The sequence below is a fragment of the Hylobates moloch genome, unplaced genomic scaffold (genome assembly GCF_009828535.3).
Source record: "Hylobates moloch isolate HMO894 unplaced genomic scaffold, HMol_V3 SCAFFOLD_8, whole genome shotgun sequence".
NCBI lineage: Eukaryota > Metazoa > Chordata > Mammalia > Primates > Hylobatidae > Hylobates > Hylobates moloch.
Window position 1 is genome coordinate 17232173 of NW_026652283.1, and position 15276 is coordinate 17247448.

The window sequence follows — 15276 nt, forward strand, 5'->3', positions numbered from 1 at the left end:
TGTTCACTTTAAAGAAATGGAGACCAGATACGTACCATGAAGGAAGAAAAATCTGATAGAAATACCTTCTAGGAGAGGGATATAGTGATTCCTCTAGGCACATACGTACACACTAGTGATTGCAGCAAACTATACATGGGAAACATACATTTGGTCTATCAGCATGGGATTTGGAGTCTATGAAAAATAACTGATTTAGAGCTTCCAGACGACAATAATTCTACCAGATGTTGTTAAGGGTACAAACATGGCAGGCAGACCTTTCTGGGTTTCAATCCTAGTTTGGCATTTTACTGGCTACATTCTTCAGGACATGTTACTTAACCCCCAAAAGACTATTTCCTTATCTGTTAAATGAAGATAACATCTACCTTGTAGAGTTAATGAATACATGACCGAATAGTGAATTCTTTGCACGGCCCAGGCACTGTGCTAAGTGCTTTATGTGCATTAATTGATTTAAATTGCTTCGTGTGTATTAATTGATTTAAAATTTATAACAACCCTAACAGATCATTAACATAAAGCACGTAGCACAGTACTTGCCATTTAGTAGACTTCAATCCATTTATGTTATTATACTAGATCCTTGTTAATTTATAAGGACACTGTCCAATGTAATATACTCTAGTCACATGTTTGTTTATATTTAAATTAATTTTTATTAAGCAAAATTTAAAATTCCATCCTTCGATTTCACTGATCACATTTCAAGTACTCAGTAGCCACGTTTGGCTAGTGGCACCATATTGGTCAGCACAGATAGGAAACTTCCATCACCACAGAAAAGTTCCATTGGTTAGTACAGAACAAATGTTGACTTCGTTGCAAGGAAGATTTGATTTGGATTCTTGTTTTAACTTTCAAACAACGTATTCACCTTACTTCTCTCCACTTTGCCTTGAAACATAAATATCTCTAAAAATATTACAAACATGTCCTTCATATGCAAAGATATTGGTTTCTTCTTGTGTAAACTGGATATACAAAGTTCTACTCATCTCCAAAATCTTCAAGTTGGCTTTTCAGTAATAGCCAAGGATTCTTATTGGTAAATCTGCATTCTATCTCCCAATTCTATTAGGCCATTTTGCAAGTATGAGATGACTATGGTTTATAATGTGTCTGTACCACAAACAAACAAACAAAAAACCCTACGAGGATTAACTCTGTGATTCTGACCCCATTTAAATAATAAATATCCAGGTAGTATCAAGTCTATGTCTCCTTGGACTTTAGCAGGCTCTAGCTCATGAATTCATGAGCTCTTGAGTGTTTACCACAGGCTAGAAATTGCAAGGATACATTAACATATGAGACCCAGAGTCTTAAAATTTTCAACTTAATGAGGAAGATAAAATTTATTTACATAAAAGACCGAGGTATCCAGCATTTCTAAATGCCTATAATGATATAAATAACTACATATGAGGAGTAGTACCAAATTTTAACAACTGCTTTAACCTGCTCCAGATATTTCAAAAATAAACCCAAAACAGAAAAGTACAAATATAAGTTATGCTGTTTCTCAGGTGACATTAAAATTATGCTGATGAAAACTGAGCATGTTAAAATAATGTGAAAGAACAGCTCTTTCAGAAAGCTATCAGTGGGCTTTTTTTCTCTTGTTTAATAAACTTTTCTACACACCTTAACAAAGCATTCAGCATAAGATTCATGATATATTAAACAATCACCAAAGAGAATATATAGTGGTATTTTATTTAAAAGAAGTAACTATATAGTATTTTATTAATAAGTATTAAAATAATTTATCATGAATCAGTTGTTGAAAATTTCTGGAATATAGTATATCCAAAAAAACTTCTATGCTCTAATTATTCACCTCTTTTAGGCTAAGGAAGAAAATTTGGCAGTGGAAGGCACTAATCCAGAGTAAACACATAATCTTAGATTTAGGCTCTCACAGAAATTGAAATAGAGATCAGAAGCAATGTGGACCAATTACACTAATGAACAAATACATGTAAAACAGCACTGTGTTATTACCTCAGTTTCTGTTCATTTACCATTCAACTCCTTCTTCTCAATTGTGTATCTTATGGGACTCTGTAGATCATCAAAGCATTTAGTGAAGGTTTCAGGACCACACTTTCTTTGGTATAGCTTCTTATAAAATAAAACCAAGTTTAAATTTGTGAAAGACTATTTTCTACTTACGTATGTAATCTATTCATTAATTCTGTCTCAACCTGACTCTTTTATGTTAAATTCTTTAAAAAGAATTCAGTCTACCTACCATGACCCAGTTACAACTTGAGAAATACTTGACATGGGTCATAAATTCTAACTTGTGCAAATGATCAGTCCCCAGGATGATGGGCCACAAACATTTGGTGGGTCCACTACAGAGTTAATGGCTCATCCTTGGTAAAGAGCAGCATGTCTCCAGATATCCATATTGCTTTTTATTTACTCCTGAGAAAAGCGGGGAAAAAAGTAATCCATGAAATTCCCATCTTGCTTAAAAGTAACATCTGTAGGAGACCCAAGAGTGTTGCCGGCTGAGTTCACGAAAATAAAAGCCTGTGTTTCATCAGCTTTTCTCTCATTAAAAAATCAATATCAGCTATTATGGAAGGCTCCCAAAGAACACAGAGACCATTTGCCCAGTTTAAAATGTTTATCACACCCATTATTAGATCAGATATTTCCCATCAGAAATCTTCCGAACTTCTCTATGTGATGGGGAAGAGTGTCTGCTTTTCTGAGCATAACTATTAAAATAGATTTGGACTTAAGAGAACAGAAGTAAAGACTTCAAAAATTTTCCTGACCTTTAAAAAGGGACATATCTATTCATTACCTGTATCTGTTCACTTCCTGTTCTAGCTTCCCCTTCCCTTGGTATTGCCCCAATTAAAGTTATTACCCATGCAGTGTAGAGTGGGAGGCACCTGAACCATGTGGCTAGGGGTCAGAGAAGAGACATAGCTAAGTGCACCCGGCTAAGAGGCCATCCTTACTCCGTGATTTGCGAGTCAACACTCAAAGTCTCCTCTCCAAGGAATAGAACACATTAATAAGGGCAAACTTGGCACATGTTACCTTTAATCAGATACATGGTGGGGAGAGAACTATTATAGGTTCATCTGGTATGAAGCAGTCTGTACTTGGAAGCTAGTGTGTGACATGTGTGGGTTATGTATGTGGGTGTTGGCAAGGCAACGAGTAAGTATAGGGTCCACTTTCCGGAGAAATATTTGATAGAGTTCTAACCAAGCAGGTGTGAATTCAGGGTATCCAGAGAAACTGGAATGCAATTCAGACCTTACAGAAGAAGGCTGTCCTTAGAAAATGGATAGTTATGGTGTGATAAAGAAGAAATCTGCCTCAATGAGCACACGGAAGTCTCTATACCTCTTAGTACAGAACTAGTAAGATAAAACCTAATCTAGATTCTAGTGGCTATCGGGAATGTGTCTTCCTATGGTTGATTTTGTTAAGTTTAGTAGTCAGCATTAAATTTGCTAATTGTAGGTTTTCATTGCCTAATAGCATCAAGTATTTTTTTCTCTCTTATTTTAAACTTTTATTTTAGATTCAGGGGTACATGTGAACGTTTGTTACATAGGTAAACTTCTGTCACAGGGATTTGATGTACAGATTATTTCATCACCCAGGTATTAAGCCCAGTACCCAATAGCTATCTTTTCTGCTCCTCACCCTCCTCCTACCTTCGCCCCTCAAGTAGACCCCAGTGCCTGTTGTTTCTGTCTTTGTGTTCATGAGTTCTCACCATTTAGCTCCCACTTATAAGTGAGAATATGCAGTATATGGTTTTCTGTTCCAGCATTAGTTTGCTAAGGATAATAGCCTCCAGTTCCATCCATGTTCCAGCAAAAGACATGATCTCATTTTTTTTGTAAGGCTTCATAGTATTCTATGGTGTATATGTGCCACATTTTCTTTATCCAATCTGTTGTTGATAGGCATTTAGGTTGATTCCATGTCTTTGCTATTGTAAATAGTGCTGCAGTGAACATTTGTGTGCATGTGTCTTTACGGTAGAATGATATACCCAGCAATGAGATTGCTGTGTCTAATGGCAGTTCTGCTTTTAGCTCTTTGAGGAATCACCATACTGCTTTTCACAATGGTTGAACTAATTTATAGTCCAACCAACAGTGTGTAAGTGTTCCCTTTTCTCTGCAACCTTGCCAGCATCTGTTATTTTCCGACTTTTTAGTAATAGCCATTCTGACTGGTGTGAGATGGTATCTCACTGTGGTTTTGATTTGCGTTTCTCTAGTGATCAGTGACATTGAGCTTTTATTCATATGCTTGTTGGACACATGTATGCCTTCTTTGGGGAAGTGTCTGTTCATGTCCTTTGCCCATTTTTTTAATGGGTTTTTTTGTTTTTCTCTTGTAAATTTGTTTAAGTTTCTTATAGATGCTGGGTATTAGACCTTTGTCAGATGCACAGCTTGCAAATATTTTCCCTCTTTCTGTAGGTTGCCTGTTTACTCTGTTGATAGTTTCTTTTGCTGTGCAGAGGCTCTTAAGTTTAATTAGATCCCACCTGCCAATTTTTGCTCTCATAGCGATTGCTTTTGGTGTCTTCCTCATGAAATCTTTGCCCATTCCTATGTCCAGGATGGTGTTGCCTAGGTTGTCTTCCAGATTTTTATAGCTTTGGGTTTTACATTTAAGTCTTTAATCCATTTTGAGTTGATTTTTATATATGGTGTAAGGAAGGAGTCCAGCTTCAATCTTCTGCATATGGCTAGCCAGTCATCCCAACAGCATTTGTTGAATAGGGAGTCCTTTCTATGCTGCTTGTTTTTGTCAGCTTAGTCAAAGATCAGATGACAGTAATTGTGTGGCCTTATTTCTGGCCTCTCTATTTTGTTCCATTGGTCTATGTGCCTATTTTTGTACCAGTACCATGCTGCTTTGGTTACCTTAGTCTGAATCCTGTATTTTTTTATTCATGTATTCATTATCCCAGACATTTATTAAAATCTAGCTATTCACAAAGCACCGTGCTGGGCAGTGTACACAATTCAACATTAAATACAAATCCAGTTCCTGTTCTCAAAGAACTTAAGATCTAATGTGACAAACATACATATGAACAAAACACAGTAAAAGCTAGGAAGCAATAATTACTGTGAAAGAAGTAGAACCAAAATATGATTGTACAAAGAAAGCAGTCATTAAATCTCATCAAGAGGATCAGTGATGCTTCAAGGAGGAAGCTGAGCCTTGAAAAAGAATTTCAGTAGACAAAGAAGGAGAGAAAAGGTAATTCCAGCTGAGAGAAAAATGTACGTGTGGAGGTTTAATGAGCATGGGCATGATGTGTAGTGAATGAAGGTAACCAAGTGTGCCCAGTCTGTGCTATAGACGGAAATCTCTGTAGAAGATGAGGCTGGAGTGATAGGTTACAGTGTGATTATTAAAGACATTTGTGACCAGAATGAGGACTTCAGACTTTAGTACCTAGACACTTGACAAACTAGAAGTCTGTATACTTATAATGAAGAAGTACCATTATCTAGCTGGGATCTTAGGCAGATAACACAGTTTATGTAATTAAAGAGATAAGGATTGGAGAACAAGATAAAAGTTATTCAAGATATCTAGGCAAATGAAGATGAGGGGTTGAATTAGGACAAGAATAATTACAATGAAAAGGAGGAATGAATACAAGAGACTGCTGAGGAGTGTTTTTAATAGAATGAAGTAATTGATTATAGGACCTAGGAAAAAGAGAGAATCAAAGAAGATATGAATTTCTTGTTAGTTGGGCAGTGGTGACAGTGTAAATGAAACAGAAAAAAGAAGGAAAAGTTTATGTGAGAAGAGAATGAGAATTTGCTGTAATTTACATGTCAAGAGTTTAAGATGCTAATAGATCATCCAGGAGGAGAGAGAGTTGACAACTCTCCAGGACTCCCTCATCCATCTCCTTGGTTTCAATTGTCATTTATATGCTAAAGACGGTCAAATCTGTATTATAGCATGTGCTTTGGGCCCTCTCAATATCTCCAATCTATCTCCCAGTTTTCTCAATTCTACTCTCTACATTTATTTAAAATCCAATGACTGATCTTCATTCCTAACCAGTCTCCTAATCTAGCCTCTTAATGGGCCTCATTTTAGTCCATTTTCCATACGTAACCACAATGATCTTTCAAGACACAATTAAATCTCTTACTCTCATGTTAAAACACTTAAAGAGCTTTCTTGTTTTTTTTGTACTTTAGGATAGAGTACAAAATCCTTAATGCTGCCAGAATGTCTTATCCTACCTGCCTTTCATCCCCATCTCTTGCTGCTCACCCACGTAATACTCAGTTCCAGAAAGCCAGCCTGGGTTTCCTTCTGCAGACACATTAAAGACATCTTGCTTTCCTTTGTATGTCTTGCTTTCCTATATATGCTGCTTCCTCAGCCTGGGTGGGGATGGTGGGAAAAAAGAATAGTTTTTGTACCATTCTTTTTCTCATTTGAACTTCAGCAAGTTAATCACAATTTCACCCATCTTCCAAAACCATATTCTCACCTTACCCTTTGTCCATATTCTCACTTTACCCTTTGTTTTAAGGATCGATAGTATCATTCTTAACTTCTTATTGTAAGAGGGCCTTTATTCCAGAGCAGTAAATAATTTATCATCTTAGTCATAGAAGGACTGATAACGGTCTTCATTTTTTTTGCAAAGTTCAAATTTAGTTTAGAAAGTTCTATTATTTTCTTTAAAAAAAAGTAGTCTACAACTAAAGAGATTATAATTCCTTCAGTCTACACTGTAACCTAAACAAAATATCTTCCTGATAATTAGCAGGAAAATACCTTATACAATTTATCCTTATTACTTATTGCCTTAGTAAATACAGTCATCATTTAAGTAGGGAAAATTGTATTCTTATAGTGAGAATCATGGAGTCATAAAAGAACATAGGATTAAAAACCAGAGCGGTGAGTTTTATACTCTATGTTTGCACATCATTTGACCTGGACATATCACTTACAGTTTTCTGGAGATTAAGCTTTTCTTCTCTAAAATGGATATTATTATGTAACTTTTGTGTAATACTTTGTAATGTATAAACCTCTTTCTTATTTTGTATCTATTTTAAAAATGAGAAAATGAAGACTCAAAGAGGTTAAGGAACTTTCTCAAAATCAAATAGATTTTAAATGATTGGCCCACAAATTCTCACATGGGGATAATATCATGCTTACTTCACTGGTTTATGATGAGAATAAAACTGAATTATTAATCTACAAGAATTTTCAAATTATAGTGGTTCTTTTATTATAGTTGTTATTGCTGTTGTCTCTACTACTTAATAGGAGAGGTTAAAACGCATGAACTTATATGCATTTGTGTATATAAACTGAAAGACATTGCCGTGCAAACTTGGGTCTAGATGTCTCTGGGTTGAATTAATCAAGTAAGCATGATTGTATCTGCATTTATTCTGTCTTCTTTTTGCTTTGCTTGTTCTTGTTGTGGTTAAGATGCTATATGCAGGACTGCCTGAGCTAAGTGGAATTCAAGACCTGAAATATGTGTATAATAATCTTCGTCTGCAAGACACAGACCTGGAAGCAACAAGTCATTTTACCAAGTAAGATTAGCTATGAATGTGTGAGCATGCATGCATGAATGTACGCAGACACATGTTCCACAGTGGAGATGATTTCAGGTTGAACAGTCATTGGTATGAAACTGTTGTTTCTAGAACAAGCTTGTGTTCCCTTTTCCAAAGAGTAGAAAGGAAGCAATGTGAATGTCTAGCAGAAGGCCTTAGTCAGTGTTTCTGCAGCATGTCATTGCTTGTTAACCAGCCTCTTCATCTAACGGATTGCTCAATAAGAGGTCATTGAAAAGAGCAAGAGCTGACATAAATAAATTGGTTTTTCTACTTGAACTATGTCCAGAAAAACAATTTGGAAAAAGATATTTATGATGAGATCTGTACTCACTACTTTCATATATAAGACAATACAAATATTGGGATATTTGGTCAAAGACCCGTGACTCTCTTCTACTTTTAATCTATTTTTTATTAAACAAGTCTAGCAAAACACTGATGTATATCAAGGCAAGAATCTGGGCAGAATATGATGAATATCAATTAGACCCCAAATCTGGTCAAAAGGACAGTACATTTTATAAGATCTTTTTGAATTTTTCTTTTTAAATGGATATATAATTCCTGGCAAATTTTAGGTGCTCAATAAATGTTAGCAGTAATTATTTTCCTACAAACAGGAGAGAAAAACTGCATTCTTTCTTTCCTGTAACCTCTTAATTGTGGTCTTGAGTCTAATTTTTAATTGTTCTAATATTTTCCACTGGAAATTTATAAACAGAGATTATATTCTTTTAAGTGGAATGTATGCTTTAAAGAAAATCATGATTATAATAAAACCTCTTCCAGGTTTTACTTTTTCTCTCACCCTTCCAGAATATACAGCAAGAAATTGCTTCCCATTCCCGTGGTGGCAGTGCGGCTTCTTGGGGATGTCTTACACACTCAGGGAATTTCACTCGGCTCAGGGATTTCTTTTTCATGAACTTGAATGGGTATGCTGCCCTTGTTGTTGAAAAGAGGCAATGTGACAGAATCACAAAATATTAGAGCTGGAAGAGCCCTTATAGTTTATTTATTCTGACAATAGACATTCAAATGAGAAAACTGAGATACAGAGAATTGTCTTGCCCACAATTAGTAGAAGTAGCAAGAAACAGTGTCTGGTCCCTCTAGTCCTGGGTTTTTCCAGTACTCTATATTGGAAATTATATGATACGATTATGGAATTCCAGGACGAGTTGTTGCAAAAAAACAAAACAAAAACAAAAACAAAAACAAACAAACAAAAAAAACCCCTACCTTCTTGCTATCTAGTTCATTAGAGATCCCTTAAGGGAGTCCAGCAGGTTGTCTTAGTCTTGAAAAATGCCCTTTAATAGTACAATGACCTCTGAAAGAAGCATTTGTTTACATCTACTAACAAAATCCCAAGTAATTGATGTTTGACTGTGGCCAAAGACATTAGCTTGAAGACTTGGGGAGGTATTTTAGACCCTTTATTTCAAGGATCAGGAACCCTACAGTTATCTCAACTAATGGGGATGGGTGCCTTGCATGAGAAAACCCAGGGAAAGCCTCAAGAAGAACAGAAGGGCAGCTGTCACAGAGTCTGGAAGGTCCTTCAGAATTGAAGGCAGCTCCAGGCAGGGACCACATCAGCAGAAGCTTACTCCTTCCCCTCTGACTGTTTAACCCGAGTACAAAACTCCATCCCATGCAGGTGGGTTTACATGGTACCAAAAATAGCCCCCTCGGGTATCCCTTCAGGAGAGGATCCGAGTAGGACTCTTTTCTTTAAAATGGCTGCAGCATGGCAGACACAATGATTGACATGTCAGTGGGGCTGCATGGGAAGACAAAGGAGGAACATGGAGAGAGCTAGGGAAGGTAGAGCAAAGGAATGCAAAGTTGGGCTGCAAGGCCTGTGTTCGAGATGTGTCATTGTGTGGGCAGAACAATTATAGTGCTGTAGCTTACTATTAGTCCCTCCTGAAAAAAGAAAAGCCATATATGTATTTGGATGAAAAAAGTTATTTCAGGCCCTGGCCAAAAGAAAAATGTAAGTAGGCTTTATTCATCTGACGGAATTCCATCTCTTCATATCCCTCTACTTCATGGGACACACCGAGATCTGTAAAGAGCATAATCTTGGATATCATGATCTTGCCTATGGTGACTCATCTCCCCTTCCCATTCAAGAGGACATGAACTAATGTGGAAGTAGATCTGAAGCTAGAACCTCATGGCAGTGAGGCGGACCTTGTGATCCTGCCTGCATACCTCTGCCAGGCCAATCTTCCCACTTACCAATGTTATGTGGTATGTTCTGTTAATTAAACTTCCTTCTACGACTTTGGAATAAAGAACTTGTTCTCCACTGAAGCCTTAAAAGGCATCAAATTATGTAAACTAAGACACATCATTTCTCAGTTCAGTAATTTTCCTTGGTGTGCCATCTCCTATCTCTCACTTCCTAGGACCTTATAATCTGATTGTCTTTGTCAAGGTTTATCCAACCACCTGCCCCCTGTCTCCATTATTCCACATGAATCCTTTTCTGGGTAGGCCGTTCTCTCCATGTACATTCATTCCTTCTTTGTTTGTTTAACTCACATTGCTAGCCTCACTAGAAATGCTCCAGTGGAATCATAAAATTTCTGGAATACAGGAAGATTCTGATCTAACCTTTAATCCCACCTATCCCTTGATATTCTGGACAGCTAGTGCCTCATCCATGAAACCTTATCTGATCATTCCAGTACTCCCCAGTCTTTTCTTCTATAATTCTCCTGAACATGCCGTCTTTTGTACTGTCCTTAATTTATTACTGAATTACATACTGTCTTGTATATCACTTTAATTAATATATTGATGAGTTACATCAATTTCTCCCAAGTAAAGCAGGGAATGTATTCACACTTCTAAGAATATCTGAATATGAAACAAGCCCTATTTTACAGAAAATACAATTTAAACATCAAATATCAAGTATATAAAAAGCATATAATAATAACTACAACTTAATGCAGTGCTTCTTGTGTGTCAAGCCCTGTTCTAAGTGCTTTTCTTACAGTAATGTATTTAACTGTCATAACAATCTTATGAGGTATTAATATCTTTATCTACATTTTTATACTTGTGAATTGAGACCCCAGGGAAGTTAAATAATTTACCAGAGAACATTCTCTATGCTCAAAATCACCTCTTCCATATGTGGGCTCTCAGGAATGTGCTGCTTTGTAATTCAGACCACAGTCTTCTCAAGGTTTTTCAGAGCCTGCATTGGTTGAAGTTAACAAAGATATATTCTTCACCCTTTCTCAGGCACTAATCCTCTTATCCGGAATACCTCAAGCATCAGCAGAGAACAGAAGTTCCTTCCTGGAACTGTTATCTCTATGCTACCACCAGGAGTCCCCTGGGTGTTTGGTTCCAGATCTGCTTTGCAGCCTTGAGAGACCCCTAATAAATGGCAACTTGGCTGCTGACTTCCTGGAAGTCACCTTCCTTCCTTTTCCTTTTGTGGCCCATTCCACAATGCCATGAGCCTCTCTCTACTTTTTTTCTTCTCAGAGAAATATCCCATGAGGCTCACTATCCCCTAACTTCCAAGAGCCCATCTCAGTCATATTTTTTAATCTTAAAGTCTCAATTACATACCTTTATTTTTAGATATGATTTCATGTGCAAATAGCATATCTGTTCAATTTCTCTCTGTTTCTTGCTCAGCATATATGCATCAAGCACTGAGCATCTTTTCTATCACACATCCCATCTAGCACTATGAACAAACTCTTACAGAGGGGCCAGCAGCCTCCATTAATTGTAACTGTAACTACCATTTAGAAATGTTTCCTGAGATCTATCATTTGTATATTATAAATTTCTGAAGAAAATTATGTATTATGACTTTTGGAAATCCTTAAACAATGAGTAGAGTGAATTTATGAAAGTAGCCTGGGATAATTAAAAACAACTTTAATGGAACTCTAAATAACAGGATACCCATGACTCAAATAACTGTTAAAAATTATGTAGACTTGTTTACTTTGTGTAAATAATATTGTTATTTTGTGCTGTGTTCTCTGACATCACATGGATTTTAAAACTTAGGCAGGCTAAATGCAGACCTCATTGCACATAATTTACCAAAAAAAAAAAAAAAGTTTTGTCATAGATCCATCATTGGTGTCTTGGTGCTTCAATGAGTGGCATTAATTCATAGATAATGGATAAAAGTATATTATATACATATAATATGAGCCCCTCTATATTTAAACTCCTTGTTGTTTTTATTTCTTTGTTCTGATAGGCTAAAAGTATTTTATGCCACTGTTTATTGTGATACAACTACTAAGTTACAGACAAAAGTAAGACAAGAAAACCCCTTCTCCCTTCTCCGCCAGGCTCACAGATTGGGATCCCAAGCCAAGACCAAGCCGTCTGAGACATAACATACATGGCTACTTTAAGTGCCCTGGTTATAACTACAATATTAGCACTAAGAGGCTGCCCCTCTTGACCATATTTGAGACTAGAAAGAAATAAACAGCTTTTTCCTGCCTCTTGGAGGATGTACTCTATTTATGAACAACCCAAGATTTTTCCTCACTCCTGGACATATCCATTCCAGGTCAAGAGCTGATCTTAAGAGTTTCAGGGGATGCTGCATACTGTGTGGCATTAAAAATTCTGTCCATTTAATGGTATTTAGAGGGAAAATGGAAAGTAAAATTGGTTTGCTGGCCACAAATGCTTTTCACATCATCATCAACTACTCTCTGTTTTCCTTACTCTCTTCCAGTCCCCTTACAGCTGAGTGCTGTTGAATAGAATCAAGAAAGTATCATGACTCAGTCCACTGCAAATTGATACTCTCATGTAATATCTCTGCAGAGACCACTGCTAGGCAACAAAGGCAGCCATCCGTTAAAATGTTGTCCAAAAGGGTTATTTCAGAAATTTCAATCACTCTCAAACCTCGGGTTAGCTGTCCTCATAAAGAGCTAACCTATTTCACAGACCAGACTGGGATCATTAAGCATAAACTTCCCTGCCTACCTCCCCTCCCACATACAGATAGTGCTTTTCATTCTATCTATTTTCTCCTTCAAGAGAGTGAGAGGACATTTTTTATGTATGCTTAGATATTCCACTTGGCCTGCCATATAAATTCTCATTTATTGAGTATATGATCTGCCCTTCAGCTAAAACTGAAGCCAGCTTGAAGCAAAACAAAACCTCACACTTCAAAAAACAAAAACCAAACCAAAACAAAAAGACAAATTGTTTGCATTCATGAGCTATTTTGACAGCAAAAGAATCCTGTCTGGTAGCCTTAGATTAAAGGCTCTACATGGAGTCAAACTGTAAGCTAACAAATCCCAGAGACCAATAGGGCTTGGCTAGTTTCTAGTGGAAACACACAGGCCTTCTACTCTGGTTACCTCTGCTTAGCATATTCTATTGTTCCCTGCCCATTGCCCAATATTCCCCAGTGTAAATTCCAGAGAGAGGCAAACTCTTTGACCTAACTAGTTGCCTTTGTCCTTATTGGACAAGTTCCTTCATGTGAAGCCACAGTGGATTTTGTTGCCCAGCCATATTCCTATCATGGGCCACCCTTTCACGGAAAAATAGCCTAGAGCTTCTTCTGTGAACTTTGAGCTGTGAGAGAAGTCTTAGGAAGGGCCATTAGGCAGAACAGGCACAGTGACCATCCAACAAGTACAACTTTGAAGCCGTTGGAAATGTGGATGGCATCCAGAGAGTGCACCTGGCCTCCACATCATAGACACAGGAGCCAGAGTCCCTGCACCACTGAGGGTTTGCAGACTCAATTTCAGAAATTCTTTGTTCCCCTAATTCCTCATTTATTTCACATGGCTAGGGTGGGAGACAAGACTCTTTATGCTCAAATGTCTTAAAACATAGTTCAATGATTTTATATCTTGTTTCTCTTCAAGGCTGAGAAATAGCACACGAGATGGAAATGCAAATCCTTGTATACTTTTATCATTAAATTTTCTTATTTTTTTTTACTATGATGCGAACTGTGGTTATAATTCCACAAATAAGAGCCAATGTTTTCCTTTGTCTTAGCTTAACAATTGATACCTACAGAAATAAACATTACCAAGGGGAGTTGGGGACACAGAACCAAGAGAAAATAACAATCAAGAAGTCCAGCTTTTCCTAAATAAGAATGCAGATTCAAAGGAAAATGTAAATTAAAACAAGTAGAATTTCTCCTCTCATTGTGAAAGTCTCCCATTATTTTTAGTTATAATAACAAACCTGAACTAAATTAACTTATAAACTATTTTTAACTGCAGATATAACCACTCATAATATCTGTACTTCCTAAGTTGCATGGCCCAGTCACAGTCATTATGATGTTTGATAGTGTGGTTGCTGTTCTAAATTTCTGCAGTAGGGGAAATGCTGTTTTTGAATTATATGAATTAAACTGAGATTTGCCTAAATTGCCTAAATCCCAAGTCAGGATACACCTTAGCTATTAAGCTTTGAAAAAAGATATCGTAAACTCTTCAGGAGACTATCAGTCTAAAGGTTAAAAGCATTTGAAAAGTTTAATGTACCCACCAAGAATACCAAAAATCATTAGTGAAAAAAGATGAATAGTCCAGATGGTGCTGTTTCCCAACAGCTGTTTTATGCACAACAGCGCTTTGTATCTGTTAATCCCCATTGGTATTTCTGACCCTACGCATTGCATACAATTACTATATACCAGTGGTTTAACAAGCAATTAGGCTACAATCATTTACTATTTTGAAACATATTTTTCACATTTTAAAGATTTTTATTACCTTAACTATAGCACCATTTATCACTATTGATTTTTCTTTACTGTTGGATTTTAAGATTTATTTTTTTGCTTTGCATACAACTTCCTTTTCATATCATTAATAAAATAAGATGGCTTTGGGAGTGGGAACTGAAAACTGGAATATCATTTTACTGGCATATCACTTTATTCATAGTAAGACTAGCCCATCAACCCTTCCCTGGTTCCTTGATTCAGTTTGTTCTGATTTGGTCAATTTCATAAGGCATCTATCTAAAAAGGAAGAATGATCCACTCCCAGCCAAGTCCACAGCCCAAAACTCTTGTTTGAATGCAGTTTGGTGCCTGTGATGACATTTACGTAAGACTAGCTGAACTTGTAGCATGAATTCTGAAGACTTGAAACCTCAACTTGGAAAACAACGAAGACCTTTAAGTTTGTTAGTCTTTAAGCCAATATATAAACTGTAAAGCAGGAGAAAGGGGATGGGGAGAAGAAAGAAAATAAACGCTAAAGATGCTGCTTGTTCTAATCCTTACCTCATATCTCTCTTGTAGGAGTTCGAGAGAGCACCACAAGCCAGTTTCCTTTTAACAATAAATTTGTACATTCGTTTTCTCTTGTATCCCTCTTTGTATAGTTTGCTACCTTTTAGACTCATATGCATTTATTTCTTTACTCATTGGTAGTACATTTTCTGAAATAATATTTGCATAATACTATTTCATTTCCAAAGACTTTTCCTCCTTTATCTAATTTGATCCTATGAATGATCTTGGGAAATGGCATGGTTTAGTAATCAGTTATATTTTATAAATATAGCAATTGAGTCTCCTGAAGTCATTCAACAATGACTTTCTTGAGATCACCAGCATGAGTCATCAACT

At 36.6% G+C, this 15276-nt stretch overlaps 1 protein-coding gene across 3 annotated transcripts in view; it reads left to right on the forward strand.

The window, feature by feature from the left end:
* The window catches only part of PIK3C2G (phosphatidylinositol-4-phosphate 3-kinase catalytic subunit type 2 gamma), a 398295-nt gene that overhangs the window by 282984 nt on the left and 100035 nt on the right, over positions 1–15276 (forward strand). For all 3 annotated transcript variants that reach the window (XM_032159742.1, XM_058442576.1, XM_032159744.2), the window contains one exon: positions 7498–7607. In XM_032159742.1, coding sequence (XP_032015633.1) covers positions 7498–7607 — 110 coding nt within the window. The remainder of the gene's footprint in view (positions 1–7497; positions 7608–15276) is intronic.